The sequence below is a fragment of the Puma concolor genome, chromosome B1 (assembly GCF_028749965.1).
Source record: "Puma concolor isolate L17-30 chromosome B1, mPumCon1.1.hap2, whole genome shotgun sequence".
Classification (NCBI taxonomy): domain Eukaryota; kingdom Metazoa; phylum Chordata; class Mammalia; order Carnivora; family Felidae; genus Puma; species Puma concolor.
This window is the reverse complement of record NC_141670.1, coordinates 81994778-82013471: the sequence shown is the minus strand read 5'-3', so window position 1 is coordinate 82013471 and position 18694 is coordinate 81994778. Positions and strand designations below refer to the sequence as shown.

The 18694-nt window shown below is 42.6% G+C and overlaps 1 protein-coding gene across 9 annotated transcripts in view; it reads right to left on the bottom strand.

Annotated features, from left to right (window-relative positions):
- ZNF827 (zinc finger protein 827) overlaps positions 1-18694 on the bottom strand; it is a 174309-nt gene that overhangs the window by 129920 nt on the left and 25695 nt on the right. For all 9 annotated transcript variants that reach the window (XR_015250190.1, XR_015250191.1, XM_086704156.1 and 6 more), the window contains exons 2-3: positions 11848-12900; positions 1653-1825 (exon numbers count right to left, since the gene is read on the bottom strand). Coding sequence is in view for 7 of the 9 variants with exons in the window: in XM_086704156.1 (XP_086560282.1) it covers positions 1653-1825; positions 11848-12900 (1226 nt within the window). In the remaining 2 variants the exon portion in view is untranslated. The remainder of the gene's footprint in view (positions 1-1652; positions 1826-11847; positions 12901-18694) is intronic.

Here is an 18694-nt window from a genome sequence, read left to right as displayed (position 1 = left end):
CAGGCTAGATGCAAGTTTTCTGCTCACTGAAGCTTTAAATTTGTCAGACCTGATTTCTAAACACAGCGTAGGACATAGTAAGGAAAACAAATTTTAGTTTTAAAGGCATTTCTTTTGAAGTCTCGGCCTGCTAATGAAACCCACTTTGCAGGTGTAAAATACGAGATTTTATTTTGGGAAGAGGTGATAGAGGATGAGGAGGGTGAAAGGAAAAACTAAGTAGGCTCAGTTAAATCCAACCAACCAGAACTCCTGGTTAAATGGATTCTGAAGATGAAGGGCATGCTACTCTCAGGAGAAAAAGGCAAATGATAGAAAACAAATTACATCATGGATTTAATTTTTTTTTTAATCTTTAGCTATTTCCTAAAATTAGTAGACGTTCTGTCCGATCACATTTTTTTTAGAGCTACAATTATAAACGGTGATCACTGATCTATTCAGATGGATTAGACTACATGGCTTTGAAAAAAAGCAAATATCTTAATTACGTACATGCACAATGCTTCTTATGGCAGGAAAGTAAAAACTTCACAAACAATGTCAACAGCAAAACCATATTGAAAATATCAGTGGAAAAATGAAGGTGTTTACTGAAATTAAAGAACCACTATTGAACATTTCTGTGTCAGATACTTTGCTAATATTATCTCCTTAAATACTAACAAGAACTCTTCCAGATAAACAATATCATTCTCATTGAACAGATGAGAAAATTGAGAGCCTGACATTCATTTGCTCAAGGCCTTTAGCTAGTAAGTTTCACAATAGGATTTAAATTCGGGTCTATCAAATTCAAAAGCCCATGCTCTTTTGATCTTGTGATTTTCTTCCTTGAATTTCAGGGGAAACATTTATTAGTAATGGGGTCTGCCAGAAAGCTATCTAGATGACTAAGTTTTCTCCATCTCATGTACGAGTGAAATACAGAGTCTAGACAAATCTCTTATATGCTTATTACCAGTGCAAACTCCCCAGCCGTTTTTAAAAAGACATTGAAAACAATGTCCTTAGATGTTTGGTAAGTGTGATCCTGGGAATTAGGACAGCACAAACACTGAGAGCTTCAGGAGGACTCAGTCCTGTCAGATACGCGCCCCCACTCCCGCCCCCACCCCAAGCCTCACAGAGGGCAAAAGTTAAAGCCCAGGCTTCTCTGAAGGTTCTCACACCTCCTATAAGGCGTCTCTGGGTGTTCCTGTGAGTTTGTAAGCTGGAGAGCAAAGCAAAAGCAGAAGAGGGCAGTTGCCTCTGGGGCGCAGGTCCAGCAGCCCATCGTCCCATACTGGTCTTCCCTGCCCTTTGCTCTTCCCTAAGTCTTCCTCCTGGCGCCCCAGACATGTATTGCCACGCAAGGCCATGGTAGGCTGCTTCTCCCCAATAGGAAAGGACGGCTCTACATCATGTCTATTATTTGGATACTGGAGCTTCTGTTTGGTTTTAAGTTCTTGGTTGTAAAACGAACGGGCAGACTGTCACAAGGAGACCCTTTCGAGCGTGCTTCATTTGCGCCACCAGACGCAAGCACGAGGAGCACTGAATGCCACAGGCTCCACCAGCGGCCCCTCTCCCAGGAGCCTCCTGCACTGGACCGTGTGCAAGAGCTCTGGCTGTGCCTCCCTGTCCGTGAGGCTCATCCGCAGCTGCCTTACCTTCATGTGGGATTTGAGATTGTCCTTGCGAGCACACCGGAATGGACAGAGCGGACACTGGTGACTTTTTAAACCTGTGTGGATCACCATGTGCCGCTTCCAGTAACTCTTCCTTTTTATAACCAAACCACATATCGGACACTGGAAAGGCTTCCCGCTTTCCTCTTCTGAGGCTTGGAAGAGGGAGAAAGAAAGAAAAAATTGAGGAAAATTCAAAGGTACATTGCATCCAGCACTAATTCACATGCACTGCTATATAAAAAACACTAATAATGATCCGGTATTTTTCCTGGGCAATTCCAAGGCTTTCTCCATGAAGAAGTTTTATTACTGCTTTTCTCCCAGTAGAAACCCACATCCATCTCATTAATTCCATGTGGCTTCCATTTTTCAAAATTTGATCATGCTGCCGTGGGAAAGTCTTACTTTCAAAGGCCATCTCACACTTAGGAAGGCATCTGCAAAGGGGCTCTGCCTGGCCTGTCCTCGTTCAGCCCAGAGAAGCTTGACTTCGGGGGCTTTGTTTCCCAAAGGAAACCTCCAGATTTGAGGCCATATCTGAATTCCTAAACTTAGAAAACAGCAAGAAATAAAGACAGGGAAAGACGCACTGCACCACACTGAAAACCAAAGAGCCATCATAAGCCTCACACACCAAACTCCTATGGCGACAAATATTAGGATCCTACCGCTGACGTGGCTAGTTAGTCATGTCTGGAGCAAATGCTACTGCCAATTTAGCCATCAGGGGGTCTTAAGGTCAGGGCTTTTCCCCCACCCATTTCTGTCCCTCTGGTTGCCACTAACAAGATGCACTGCCTTCTCTGAACTGGGCCCCACAACCCACTTTGGGAAGAGCTACAACGAGGCAGTCACGAATGCTTCCATTTTTCAGGAACGCAAACAAACCAACTACTTCCTCCAAGGAAAGCTAAGCTAACTCTCTCCTCCATCCCCTCGGGAAAGGGTCTCTTTGTGACACTGTGCGGCTACACTGCTCAGTGTCACGCTCACGTCTGCAATTTGGAGACAGAATAAACACAAACAAGTAGAGCTGAAGACTCAGACTTTCCTTTCTTAATCATGAGGGATCAGAAATATTTCCGGGGCGCCTGGATGGCCCAGTCAGTTAAGCGTCCGACTTTGGTTCAGGTCATGATCTCTCAGTCTGTGAGTTCCAGCCCCACGTCGAGCTCTCTGCTGACAGCTCAGAGCCTGGAGCCTGCTTCGGATTCTGTGTCTCCCAATCCCCTCTCTCTCTCTCTGTTTGCCCCTCCCCTGCACTCTCACACTTTCTCTCTCTCGCAAAAATAAGTAAACATTAAAAATTAAAAAAAATGTTTTTCCAAATGGATTAAATAAGACTAATACACTCATAAAGCAATACGCTCATATATGGAGCCATTTTAAAAAATGAACTAGATCCATAGATGCTGATACAGAAATATGTCCAAGATATTAGAGTTGGTAGATATGCAAGCAAGATATGCAAGCAAGATATGAAACTGTATGTCGAGGCTGATTCCACTTTTGTTTTACAATACCTGGGAATTAATTGCTAATATAGCAAGGTAAAAGGTTGAAAGGAAACGTTATAGAGAATGAGTCTAGCTGACAGCACTTAAAGCCATTCATTAAGCTTCACCGCTAAAAAGGGGACACTATGTGCCTTCTGATAAGCCATCTATCAATTATACCTATAAAAAGTTTAATCGAGCCTCTATATAACTACAAGTTTATCAGAAATATAGGTGATTAAAATAACAAAAACACGTTAAACACACACACACCCAGGGGACAGAATGAGCCAAAGCCAGGATGTGAGAAATTCTATAGGACGAATGCGTCTCTTCAAGCGAACAGCGCTTGGAAAAGGGACACGGTTATGGAGGCGTATTAAACAAATATGAAGTGTGAGGGTGATTTCAATCCTGACTTGAACAAAACAATTATAAAAAGACACTTTTGAGATAACTGAAGGAATACTGATTATAGCCCAGGCATTCCATAAAATCATGAAACAATCATTGATCCCGTTAGATGTGATAATAGTTACGGTGGCTATTATTTTTCCAAAGTTCCTCTCTGTTGGAGATAATGTATATGGTAATATTTACAAGCAAATGGATATGAGGTCTGGGATTTGCTTTTAAATGCCTGAGCAAAATAAAGAGAGGGGGTAGGAAGAACGGGACGCACAAATGACAGAAAACGATATCCTTTTATTAGTATGAAAATTGTCCGGAAGCATACCCAAGAAACGATTAAGCAGTCACCTGTGAAGAACTGTGGATTAAAAGGAAGGGGTCGGGGAGGGAAACTTTTGTTTTTATTTTATATTCTTCCATACACGTTGAATTTTCTAATGCACACGTTACTTTTATAATTTTAAGAGGCTATATTCTCATGTGTAAACTTTAAAATCATCTTATTATTTATTCATTGAGTCAATTGACTATATGCAAAGGACCGCTTATAATGGATGGAACCAGAAAGGTTCTGGAATACAGTGAGGATATTCCAAACACACTGTTTTACTGTTGCCGGTATAATAAGTAATACTGGTTACCCTAACCAAACAACCTGAAAAAAGAAACTCCTATTGAAAAATATACCTTCCGGTCTAGAAATCCTACTGGTGATGTTTCTGTCACGACTATTCTCTTTTCTGATTGGAGGATGGAGTGGGATTGAGGGTTCCCTTTCGTCCTAGGACAAGCACACTTTGTAGAGGCCTATAAACACACTTTCTTATTAATCTGACTGTAGCTTTCCTCTGTTTTTTGTTGATTGCCTCTGCTGACCTGGAGTCCCATCCCTAATCTGGCCTCTCATTTTCTATTCTCCATTGTCATTTCTTCCATTCGGGTATCTTGATCATGAAGACTGCACATTGAACAATAGATTTGAGAGGAAGGACTGAATCAGGCCTCTAAGTGAGATTACTGTCATCAACCAGAGGGGGAAAAATGATAACGATGTCTATTTGGGGTTGTAAGAATATCGAAGTAACAAGAAAGAAACACACAAATAGGCTGCCGCTAATCCCTATTTTCCAGAAGTATTTCCCAGTGTCTCAACCCTAAACTGCCTAATGCTACAGAATTGCCTGGGAGAGGAGAGAAAAACGGAGATGTCCTCTACTGACCTGAGGTTTCTTGGCATATCACACGAAGGCAATAAAAAGGCATTAACTGACCAAAGGAACATCACCAGCGTCCCCTGGACACCTTGTTTTGCTTAATGTGACCAATATCTTTCTTATTTTTTCTTACGCCCCCCCCCACCCCGGGTCCCCTAGTGTGTATTATAGAGCACACTACATGAAACCTTGATATTAGCATTTCCTATAAATCTATTTTATTTTGGAGCTATGCTTCCTTAGTTTTAATTAATACCAAAAGACACACGAATTGTGTACAAATTAGGGTGTCCTTGGATTGACTGGGAAAAAAATTAGAATACTCATAATGAAGAGAAACTAATGGCAAGATATGTGGTCAAATAGCTACATTATTATAACTTTGAAATTTTTAACTGATCATGGCAGGAAAGGAAGAAGACAGAAGCCAAATGATAAAAGTAACCATAACACAATGATCTATTTTCCAAACTGGCCATTAATCTCCCCTGGTAACATCTGCATTTTTGTTTATTAGAAATTTTTTGATATTTTAATAGGATGCCCTCCATGTGTAAACAATGTTGTTAACTACTTTGGAGAAGGGAGGAAACAAGGATATATTCCAGTTTGTATGCCAAACTATTTTCAAGGCTATAAATTTCACTCGAATTTAGAGCCTAAGGAAATATGACCACTTCCTTAGACTGAACCACATATTCTTAACGCAATAGGCTTGAAACATTCATTATTTTACATAGTTTACAACCGTCTGGGAAACAATTCCCCCCAAACATATCACTAGCTAGTTAGTATCACCACAAGCAAAACTAGATCCCACCAAATGCTAATAAACCCAGTGGCATGGATAGCTGCTGATTTGCTTCTTTGGAGAAAACACATTCTCTTTACAGGCATTAGTATTAACTGGAAGAAGAGAGATAATAAATGTGTGCAGTTCTCCCGTCACACAGTAAACGGAAGCTACTGGTAGTAGCTGTTGCAATAATAGCAGTGACCATAAGTTCTAGTCGTACCCTCTAAAGCAGGACACTCACCAGGAGAGCAGATGTAAATTTAAACAACTGACATCACATAAATACATAGCCCGGGGCCTGGCCCAGAATGGCACTTTGTCACAGGAGCCAGGAGAAAACAAAGGAACGGGAGTCCACTGTGCTACACAGGTAGGGTCCAGCTCAGCCCAGGCAGAACTCTGATGGCCAAATTCAGCTTGGCAGGGAAAAGAGAGAGATGGAAAATACAGAAGGGGAGGAAGGGGAGGAGGGGGAATTGGCTGGGGTGAGGCTAGAGGTCTTTCCCTGTGTGTCTCCAGCACCCAGCAGTGCTAGGTACTATGTGCAATTCAATAAATGTGTGTTGGATTGTAATGAGAGTAATTGGAAAGGGCTGGGTCAAGAGAGTATCAAAAAGTGAAATGAGTGCTAGAAATGGAAGAAAAAGGTACAGGAAGCTGCCAGCAAGTCCCAAAGGCAGCAGTGTCAGCCCAAGAGTACATGCTTTTCACATAGCACACCAATACATGTGTCAGATGAATGGGTGTGGAGAGATGTGCACGTACTTACATCTTACCTATTTCCAAAATGAATTTGGAGGAGCTGATATTCAAAACGCATAGAGTAGGACTACACCATTAATAAGATACAATGGTAAGCGTTTAAACTATTTACAATGGACAAGATCTACAGAGGCAATCTTGTGGGAGGTTTGATGGTGAATTTTAAGAAGCAACATATTTACTTCAAAAAAATTATATTTGTTTTGAGTTGATAGGGTTAAAGAATAAAAAAGGAAAAGCAAGGCATTTTAACACAGGAAGGAATCTTGGAGAGAATTCCCAACTAGCTCAGTTTATATAGATGAGGAAGCTGAACAGAGGTGTGTGCTTATAATCCCTGTGCTAGTTAGTGGCAGTGTTGAGATCAGAGCCAATATCTTCACTTCCAGTTTGGCGACCTACCAAGTTGTCTACACATAAATCCACAAAGCAACAACACTTCATGGGGGGGGGGGGGGGGGATTCATGGAGGTTTTTATTAACTTACGTGCTTTAACTCAAGGTAGGAATTTTTTTTAGTGTTTATTTATTTATTTTGAGAGAGAGAGAGAGAGAGTGAGCAGGAGCAGGGGAGGGGCAAAGAGAGGAGAGAGAGAATCCCAAACAGGCTCCATGCTACCAGCACAGAGCCTGATGGAGGGCTTGATCTCCTGAACTGTGAGATCGTGACCTGAGTGGAAATCAAAAATCAGGAAGCTTAACCAACTGAGCCACCCAGGTGCCCCTCAAGGAATGAATTTTATTTTTTATTTATTTATTTATTTTTTAAATTTTTTTTTTTCAACGTTTATTTATTTTGGGGACAGAGAGAGACAGAGCATGAACGGGGGAGGGGCAGAGAGAGAGGGAGACACAGAATCGGAAACAGGCTCCAGGCTCCGAGCCATCAGCCCAGAGCCTGACGCGGGGCTCGAACTCCCGGACCGCGAGATCGTGACCTGGCTGAAGTCAGATGCTTAACCGACTGCGGCACCCAGGCGCCCCTCAAGGAATGAATTTTAAAACAAATGTAACTGTTTCGTAGGCGCTGAAATCAAACTTTCTTTTGGTACATCTTATGTGGCAACTTGCAGAAAATGGAGCTAATATGCAAGTAGTTTGCAGGTAGCATCTGCATACTTCCCATATGCACCTTACCATATACATCAAAGGGGTTCAGGATGCCAGGTGACCCTGGGTATGCATGACCTTCATGGCTGTCCCCACTGAGGCCTCCTAACTTACTGCACATCTGAGTAGGATGACCCATCCTCCTTCCTAACAATATACATGGAATTAATATATTTTCATAGGATTTCATGGACATGTCTCTCAAATGCTATTTCAGGGTATAAAAAACTATGTTGGCAATGGATATCACCAGGTTTATCTGTTGTCTTTGACACTGATAATTATTAATGCATATTTTAATGATTGTGAAATATTCAACAAAACTAAGAAGTTTTAGATATCTGGATAGACTAGAGGCAGTCTATATTTAAATCACTGAGGAAATATAATTGAGGTCAGTGACAGATAGTTCTGAATCTTGATTAAAAAGTGAATTTTCTAAACAAGTTCCTGCCTTGTGATCATTGCCGGATTACGGTTAGGATAGCCATGGTCCTAATGGGCATAGAGGAAGAGGTTACCTTACACTCTGGCCTTTCTATGCCTTTGCAATAATTTTAATAGCATCACGTAAATATGAAAGAAAACAGGATCCAGAAAACCTCTATCTATGGACCCAGGAAATATTCTGAGCCTTCAGTTGTAGAAGACCAGCTTGCTTCTCAGCACATTTAAATTTTACTCCGTGAAATAAGATGTTCTGGAGACCCTCTCTCTGAAACTCTCCTTGTTATTTCTTTTAACTGGGAGCCTGGCATCCTGGGACTCTTGCTGGCCATTTACAAGAAACTTTGTCTTTAAAATAAAAAGCATCTATTTTATTCTGAGAGGCAACAAACAGTAGCTTCAAAGAGAATTGAGTCAATGTGTGACATTTATCTTGAGAGCAAACGGACATAATCTTCTCTCTCCCGTGTCTCTTTTCAGAGGAACAGTGCAGCATGTGCTGGGGCACAGGGTCACATGAAAGAAACCTCCCTCCTCAAGTGTCACGTCTCTCTAGCAGGGGGGAAAGGCTACTGAGCGGTGGACTCTTTAAGGAATGAAATACACCATGACCTGGCAACAACTGAATCCTGTTCAAAAAAGAGGAATAAGGTCAGACCTAAAAGACACTTTTTTTCCCCCCATGGTTTGGACTTCCCTTGACCTAAAGAAGGTCGAAGAAATGCTGGGGTCTAAATTACTCAATACAGGATTGGCTTTTCTAGCACATATCTCTTTGTAACTCTAGAATCAACTTTATGTGCCCTTTTTGCAACATTTTTGGAAAACAGCTTTAAAACGTGAGCCCTGATTGAAATCAGGATGGTGCTGTAGTTATTTTTATGGATTTTTTTGTGTGTGTGTGGGTTATTGTTTGGGTATTTAAATTATTGGGCAACAGATAATTTTCTTTCTTTGGTGCAAGAAACTAGCCACACTATTCATTTTGAATTAAATGAAGATTTCTTTCTAAGCTAAAGGAAAAAAATAATAATGAGAGATGCTTAGAAACATGGGTAACAGCCCTCACCACATTCTCCTAAATGCTTTCTTGGTACGTCCAAGTTACATCTGAATCTAGCCCCGGGTCGCCCTGAAGCCCACACTATAGAGTGTAGAAGGGGTGGGGGACTGGATGGAAAAGACCCATCTTTCTTTCCACTTCTAAGATTAAAAAATCTGTAACAGCAACCAAATCATCTCTCTGTGATATGAAGGTAAATAACAGAATTAAATAGTCTATCCGCTCCTCCTTAACCCATAATCTAGTTAGCATGCCGCGAAGTGATGACATCGCTTTAACTGAGAGGGGCACACAGGCACCCTTCCTCCTGTTTGCAACCCAGGGAGCAAGAAAAAGAACTCAAATTTAGGATGGGCACACCGAACATTTTTCAAGGGGCCATTTCAAGAGCCCTCGTGTTTGTCTTCACAGCAATCTTTCCTCTTGTGTGAGTTTTACAAAATGGGTGATTTTTTCCTACAGTTATTGGTCAATGGAACTGTTTTACCAACTCATGGCTTGTGCACAGAGGCACGTGGAGAACAGGTGACTTGGGTACCAGTCAACCAGGAGGTGGTTGCAGAGACACAATCCAAGAATTTCCTCTCTCTCCTCTCTCAGTTTGGTCATTTTGAACATGCATTGATTAAAAGAGTAAGTGTTTTAGCAATAGAAGAAATCCAGTAATAAGAAAAGAAAAGAAAATGATTGTTTCTAGATCTCCGTGTTAAATTCTGCTGAGAAGCTCGTTGCGATGGTTTCATGAATTAAACGCATTTAAACCATGAAGGGAACCTATCTTTTCCTTTGGGTATGTATCCTACAACCAAACAGGCAGAAAGTCTACCGTGCACTGGAAGTTCATGACCTCTTTCACATCTTTACATGCATCTAAGCCCTGGAGTGAAAAAAATGATACTTCACCACTGTTGCTAGCTAACTCAAGACGTTTTACAATGACAAAGCGGCCACAACGTGCCTTCAGGAGACACAATTTTATCAGTTACCTCTTTCTGAGCCTTCAGTCAACTAACATTTATTATTAATTTTATATAAGCTTTTCTAAGTAACTGAAGTCCATATGAATTTGTAGTGTAAATACCATAAGTGCATTCATTCAGTAACCAGATACAGAGAATATTTATAAAACTACATTCAAAAATTTTTGTTAATGTTTATTTATTTTGAGAGAGAGACAGAGTGCAAGCGGGGGAGGGGGTGAGAGAGAGGGAGACACAGAATCGAAGGGAGGGGTGGAGAGAGAGGGAGACACAGATTCCGAAGCAGGCTCCAGCCTCCGAGCCGTCAGCACAGAGCCCGACACGGGGCCTTACAAGCCATGAGATCATGACCTGAGCTGAAGTCGGGCGCTTAACCGATTGAGCCACCCAGGCGCCCCTGTATTTTATATACAGCCATGCCTTTCTTCCTGCTGCTCCCCTAAATGAAATTTCTATAAATGAGGGGTGATTTTCTCCATTGCAAGATTACCCAGCTCCCTTTGCTCTTCTCCTGGTTTCCTAATTTTAGCCATTTCACCAGATGGCAGGTAAAAAGTGAGGAGAAATGAAACTTGGAATGGATAAACATTTCAGGATTTTATGGACCCTTCAGAAACTCTGGAGTGACTGGTTTGGATCACTTAGAGTCATAAAATTTCCAGGTATCCATTTCCTTAGTTCTATTCTGCTGTTTACACAAGTTTTAAAACAATTAGAATTAGTGCATAGAGCTCACTCAGCAATTTAAATGGAAATTTGTCTGAAGTGCATCAAACCAATGTTAGCAGCGACCATTCAATTATTTGCCATTCATCAATGTGGCTGCAAATAATCAAAGCTGGCTAGACATACACAACAGCAGTGTTTACACTGACGAGGGCACACATAGTCTACTTCCTGTTCCAATCTGACAGGATATCCTCGGGAGACATCTGAAACTCCATACCTCCATCCCGGGACCATGAATTTACCATACGCACAATTTAAAAACAACCCAGCACAAGATGGGATGCTTCCACCGTGAGAACTCAAGTGACTAACTTTCTCCCTCAGACGAGTCACTTGTGAATGTCAGGGCTCCACAAGACAACTACTTCTCCTTTGGAAACACTGTCCTCCCAAGAAAAACTTATGATTCAAATTTTCCACATGCACATGCCTTCAGAATCTGATTGGATTTGAATTAAAAAAAAAAAAAGCATCTGCAGGAAATGCTTTGATTATGTCTGAATGACAATATTCTTTAGGGTTCTTCTATGGCAAGAAATTACAGAAGAACAGGGTAAGTGGGAAAGGTTTAAATTCCACACACACACACACACAAATAATAAAAATGCTAACATAAAAGTATACAGTGTGATAAATTAGGGCAGAGTAGTTACTGTATACAGAAGTCCATTTGTGATGGGAGGTAGCAGGAGGGTGGGCTCTCCCTTGTCCACTGTATCAAAAGCAGCGGGTTTTTGTGGGTTTTTTTTTATCCCCCTATGTTCACTGATGCCATGCACTCCATGACAAAGCTGCTTTGATCTTCTCCCATTAAATATGTCTTGTATGGACCTAGCCTGCACTTGGTAAGAAGAAAAAAAAAAAGATCATTTATATGAAAGGGAGGAGTACTGTACGTCTCCAAGATTATTCATTACCTTTCAAAAATGAAGCTATTTGTGAAGTCTTTGTGTAACACATACATGAAAGAATACTACGCTGCTTGCTTAAAGTATTTTCTTGTGCTCCTGCTTTCTTATTCCTGCCTCGGATCAGATGGGGACCCCTTCCAAATAAAGCAATGAAGAAGACATTGCAATTTACGGTCGAAAGAAAGAAAGAAAGAAAGAAGGAAAAGGAAAGAAAGAAAGAAACGTACACGATGATTGAAATAAAAGACCCCATACCTGAGCTGGAGGGTTTAGAAACTCTTCCCTTAGGAACTGGGAGTAACAATAATTCCAAGGACTGTGGTGGTGGTGGCGGAGGCGGTGGAGGCGGTGGCGGGGGTGGTGGGGTTACTTTCTCTTGCTTCTTCTCTGAAGGCGGTGGCGGTAGAGGGTCCTCAGGCACCAGTGATGATTTCTCAGCCAGAAGACTCCCAGCAGCCCTTGCTGCTACCTCTTTCAGAAGGGCCGCCGAGGAGGTCATGGAAGCCAGGGAAAGGAAAGAGCTGGCCGGGGGTGGGTGTTCCTGACCGGGAGTCAAGCTTCTCTCACTGACTTTCTTGGATAAGGCTGCCAGCGTGGAACTGGCAGACTGGGAGCTAAAAGGGGAGGAAAAGGACTCAAATCGCATGGTCTCCTCAGTCCTGGTGAGAGATTTGTCCTGCAGAACGGCATTGGCTGCGGCTTTCAGTTTGAGGATGGCTGAATCCGGAGACAAGCCGCAGGTGGTGGTTGAGTTTGACAACCACTTACCTTGATTCCATATAAAACGGTTACTTGGAGCGTATTGGTCATTCTGTTCCTGCTTCTCAGCCAACTTCCTGGCAAGAACACTGAGCTGCTGGGCATGGTGGGACGGTGGGGAAAAGGAGAGATTTGAGCCCACGTTCACTGGGGACTCCACCCTGCCATTGGCCGTGGCGGTGGCATCGAGTTTGAGGGAGCCAGCCTCCAGCAGCCGCCTCAGGTTGCTGCTCAAGGGCTTAGTGGAGCCTGGGGGGTCATCCTCACACAAAGAAGACACGCCAGGGGAGAGGTGATCTTGACATTGCAGTGAGTCTCTCAGGACCTCACCGTCAAGTCCCACCAGCTCCAACGTGTGACTGCTGGGAGTGGCACTTCCCAAGGAGGTGTCAGGGGAAGTGGACTGCTCTTGGATCCGGTCCTCCAGAGACAGCTTATAGTTCTCCTGGACTTCTCCATAGGATGCTTCTGACGGAGTCTCTGAAGAGTTTCCATACCAGTGCTCTCCTTCACTGAGTTCTCCCTCCGCCTCTTCCAGCCTACTAACATCTGGGGGAATTAAGAAGATCAAGTTTACTCCCCAGTGGGCAACAAGCAAGTCTGAAGACATTCAAACGGAGTTGTTGACATGCTTCCTCTTCCCCTCGCCCCAAGAACCACAAGAGAGACAGCAGCAACCTTACCAGAATGTCAGGTGCTGAGTCAGACAGTCTTGGCAGAAGCCTTCTGAGAGAAGGTAAAATACTAAACAGGCAAAGGTAAAAACACACCCACCTACGAAACATATTCATCTTTCTATAATTATTCCAGACAAATTGAAATGGAAAAGAGGGAGAGAGAAAAATGGATCTGGGAGAGAAGTAACTGCATGAAGAGACTGCTATTCTCAGTGGTGGGGGAAATGGAAAGAAACACGTTTCCTTGTTAAAAAAAAAAAAAAAGAAAGAAAGAAAAAAGAAACCGGCATGATATCTTTAGTGTCGCATCAGAATTAGAGAGGCAGCCTGGCAGGGTGGGAAAATGTTGTCTGTGAGGCACAAGACAGTGGGAAGCCGCTTCCCCACTTTCTGATTCCACGACCTCAGGCAAGTCGCTTAGCTGGTTTGATAGAAGAGGCAACTGACTTTTTTTGAAAAATTCATCCAACGATGTAAATACTACCTGCCTGTTAGATATTACAACTGCATCCAATTGTTATGAAGCTTAAATCACACTAAGCATGTGACTGTGATTTGCAAACAGGCAAGAACTATATAAAAATCAGATCTCATTCGCAAACACTGCTCACATTACCGATTTCTTAAAGTGACAGCATTTCCCATGTTATGCATGTTACTTCTTTGAGAGTCCTGGATTCCGATTACCAACATGCCTGCCATCTTATCACAGGCAATGATTAAGAATTTCTCTCCTCACTCCACTAAGAGTCTCCTTTCATTATTTTCCGTCCATTGATTTTTCTTTCCACCACTACCACACTGACTGCCCACAAAGCACCGCTCCGTTGGGACTCCCAGCCATTCCAAGAGCACCCATGAGCTCTGTCATTGTTCTACCTTTGCTCAAGATATTCCTTCCATCAGGAATGTCTTTCCTCAGAAAACCTGACTATTTATCCTTCGCCTGCCAGCTCAAAAGTTTCTTCCTTGTGATTCTCCCCGGAACTCTCAGAATTAATCTCTCCTTTCTCATTCATTCACTTATCCAACAAACAACTGTGGAGTATGCGTGGCATGCCAGGCATTGTTCTAGATCATTCTAGACTGGACCAGACTGAACCACACTGAACGAAAATCCTGCCTTCGTGGAGCTTCATATCCCAGGAGAGGAAGATAGATGGCACACAAAATTTAAAAACTAGTAAGTCATACAGTAAGCCGGAGGTTGGGAAGTGCTATGGGAAAAGATAGAAAGCAGGGCAAGGAGGATGGGGGGAATAACAGGTAGGAGGGAAGTTGCAATCTTAAATAGGATGGGCATATGGGGCCTCACTGAGGTGGTGACATTTGAGCAAAGACTTGAAAGAAACGAGCAGTTGTTCATTTAGCTCCCTCTGGGAGAGCGTTCCATGCAGAGGGAGTCACTGTAAAGGCCCTGATGTGGAAACACGTGTCCGTGGCCCAGCGAGGAGGCTAGTGTGGGTAGAGTGCGGTGAGTAGGGGTCAGAGCAGAAGGAGAGGAAGTCAGAGAAGTAACATCAGAGAAAGAGAGGGAGGGGAGAGAGCGAGGATGGGTGTGTGTTGTGAACCAGTGAGGCCATGCAGACCTGCAGAACACTGTAAACTGTGGAAAGGTCTTTTGCATCTGGTGACATTGGGAACTACCAGAGGGCTTTGATACGATATGGCTTACATTTTCTTTCTTTTTTTAATTTTTTAAATGTTTGTTTATTTTTGAGGGGGGGCGGGAAGGGGCAGAGAGAGGGAGACACAGAATCTGAAGCAGGCTCCAGGCTCTGAGCTGTCAGCACAGAGCCTGACGCGGGGCTCGAACTTGGGAATGGCGAGATCATGAAGTAGGTTCAAGTCAGACCTTAACTAACTGAGCCACCCAGGCACCCCTGATGTGACTTACATTTCCAAAGCGCTGTTCTGGCTGCTGTGTGGAAAAGAGGCTACAGACACAGGGTGGAAGCAGGGAGACCAGCCAGGAGGCTGGAACCCAGGTGAGGGATGACAGTAGCTCAGCTCAAGGTGACTGCCAGCGGTGAGAAGCAGCAACGTTCCGTGCAACTTTTGAATGCAGAGCCAACGTTCCCATGTTCTGTTTACACTGATTTTACATCACTCTAAATTATCTACTATAGACTTATCTTCTAAAAAGTAAGCGGTGGTGTTTCTTGAAGGCAGGGATCATGTTCTATCATCCACACATCCCCCACTGTGCCTAACACGATGCCCGGACCCCAGAGGAGTTCAATGAATGTTTAGGAATTGAGCTAAAATTTCCCATTGTGCCAAGTTTTGCTATATGATATGGTGTCTCTTTTCTGAATAGAAGTAGTTGAACTAGTAATGCATGAGCTACAAGCTGATACATTGATCTTCCCATGCTATTTAGAGAAGAAATGTCACAAATGACAAATTCTCTTTCACTAAGCTAAAGTTTCATGACTCCTTCCTGAGATTCTTTATTAAATTATCAAGAAAATGTAAAATATCAAATGGAATTTGCTGAAAAAAGGCAGATAAAATTGAATTTTCTCTGTTAAAAACAGTCTGGTTCCTTGTGATTTGCCACATTTCCTTCTTCCCACTCCATTTCAACATTTTTCATCTTCGCTGAAACCAGTACGACCCTAAACTACTCATCTCCCCACGGGCTTCTCCAAGAGATGCTTTTTTTTTTTTTTTTTTTACCAAACATCAAGTAGTCAACATCCATTTCAACGAGAGGGCTAATTTTGTGTTCCTTTGGTAAGCCACCTTTCTTGATTTCAGTTTAAATATCTTATCCTTCAGAAAAATCACATGGGAACGATCCTGTAAATAGTAAGAGAAGTAAAAGAATCACTACAATAAGAACAGTTGAGTATCTCAAGGAATTTCTTCTCTGATCTTTATTGATGCTCACTGAAAGAACGTAGGAAAACAAATGATTCAAAAGTGAGTACTTTCAGATGATATTTTTGTCACACTAGAGTAGCTCCAGATAGTCAAGACTGGTCCAGAACCAATGTGGTGTCAGTTAACAAGGTGCCTGAAAGCAGGGTTTTGAGAACCACAAAAATCCATAACCACATGTCCCAGCTCGTCATTTTACTGAGACTATTAAATATTCTGAGGGAATATCCTGGTGGGATCAAAAGCACATAGCTACCTACTGTTAATGCCAGAACCAAGAACCCAAATCACACAACAACTGGCCCAGTGCTTCTCTGCAAAGCCCCAATGCACCGCCCGCCAGATGCCCTCTGAATGGCATCTTCTAGTTGTCAGAAACTGCTGCCCTCCTACTCCTGGTCATCCATGCCTCCACGCTCTAGAAACAGAAATCAGCAAGAGAATTCTCATAGATAAGGACAGTATTCACTCCTTATCTTAGGATAAACCATTCAGAGGTAAGTATCCATTATTCCCATATTCTAATCTCTCCATTCCTTCCAGGCAACTTCTTTGTTGGTGATCAAAAGCTGATTCAACCGCCTCTAGTATTCAGCACTTCTACTGGCAAAGCCCCAAAGGCATAGCTTAATTTCCTACCCCCTCCACACCCTCAGTGAGCAAGACTAGTCCCCCTCCAAATGTGCTGAGGCTGGTGAGTGCATCGAAAACTAAAGCTGTCCTGGGGCGCCTGGGTGGCTCAGTAGACTAAGCGTCCGACTTCGGCTTAGGTCATGATCTCAGTTTGTGAGTTTGAGCCCCACATCGGGCTCTGTGCTGACAGCTTAGAGCCTGGAGCCTGCTTCAAATTCTATGTCTCCCTCTCTCTGCTCCTCCCCTGCTCACGCTCGGTCTCTCTCTCCAAAAATAAATAAAAACATTTAAAAAAAATTAAAAAAAACAAAAACAAAACTAAAGCTGTCCATTCAGGCTCTAATCCTACCAAGCAGTGATCAGGAGATCCGAACATTCTTGAATGATACAAACAGTTGATATCTACGTTTAGAGAAACTTTCCCAACCTTGCCAAAACATAAGAGCCCAACAAGCAAACCAAGCATCTCTTAAACGGACCATTTTACGGCCTCTAAAATAGCTGGATGTTTCTCAACCAACCCATTCCCGGTTCTTTGTGGACGTGACCACCTAGATACACTCTCTTCCTGACTGCAAGAAAACTCGGATATGTAGAGTATTTTTTAACTCGCAATACTCCATTCATCACTTTTCTGAAGATGCTGCTACTAAAATTGAGACTATTCAAGTAATAAATCACCAAATAATTTCAACGCACATAGCCTAGGAGGAGCCAGACCAGAAACCCGAAAAGAAACATTTTTGAAATTATTCTGGCATCACCTGAGGTCAAGCAGAAAGTGGGGGAAGCTTTCAGAGACATGAATGCAAGAGAAGTGGAGACCTGCAGAGGTTGGAGAAAAATCATAAGCGGCTCAAACAAATATGCTTTCAGCTCAAAACAGCAGCAACAAGGATTTTCTCCCACAAATATTAATTCTCCTCCCCCTGCTGGGCTGCTCTGTATTTCACATCTGAATTCATCCAGGAGATGTCCTTGAAGGCTGCATCGGTCCAGTTACGGGGAGCTCCCCTTTGGCAGGGTGTGCAGGAGCCCATAGCACCTTTCACACCACATTATGAGAAAAGATTCTCATTGGAGAAGCTCAAAACAAAGCATTCTGGCAATCTAGGGGATTAACTTGTTGGACACCACAAACTTTACAACAAGCCAGGCTTGACTTTTGACTCTCTTTCACAATTCGAGAAGCCCCTGGGCAGCGAGACAGCTCCATTTTCCTGTCCGTCAGGAGCACAGAATCATGGCACGTAATCTCTGAGCACCCCACATGCTGCGGTCCCGGAAACGCTTCCTGAGCACATGGACTGTGGATTTCACAGCTTTCCTAACTAAGGCTCCCAGGGGAAGCCTCTAAACGGCCAATGTAAATAACTTCCTTGTAAATACATTATTTTTAACCTCCAGAATAGGAAGCTATTTCCATTGCTAATTTTACAACAACCTATGTCTCTGACAGCCAGGTTCACACTCATTCCTGTCAATTTTACACAACAGTCTGTTTTTGTGTTTTTCACTTTAAATCATCAACTCAAAGAATTAAGAATAGAAGTGGTACAATTACGGAACGAAAATATGCTGAATAAATTTTGTTTCCATGTGGTGAATATTTCTCCTTTGGGGAAAACAAAACAAAATTCCACTACCTAACACATTTATTTATAATTCAGTTCTCAAGCAGAAAACCGGTAACTCGATATCTGCAACTCTGGCTGCGTTTTTTTCCAACTCACTTCCTTTTCAGTTTGACAGTTTTAATCAGATGCATTTAATTGGACAAATACTCAACTCAGAAGATCCTCGATCAGAAAGATAGGGAGCAAAAAGAGAAAAAAGAATGTGAGAAAGAGATACCTATTAATTTTTATGCCTTTTGGGTGTGGTTAAAGTAAGCGGAGATGGAGATCTAAAAGCCCCATTTCTTAATCTACCCACAACTCATCCCACCAGCGGCTCCACATGAATCTACCCAGCAGGTTTTGAAAAGAACAAAGTTTCACCTCTTAGGACTCATAGTGAGTCCTCCCGTATCAACACCTTCTTCTTGTGACAACAGGTGTCTTCACCTAGTACCTACTAACTAACCCTCTGGCTCACTTGCATCTAAAAATCTTCCCAGTGTTCTTCCTTTCCAGCTAGCATACATT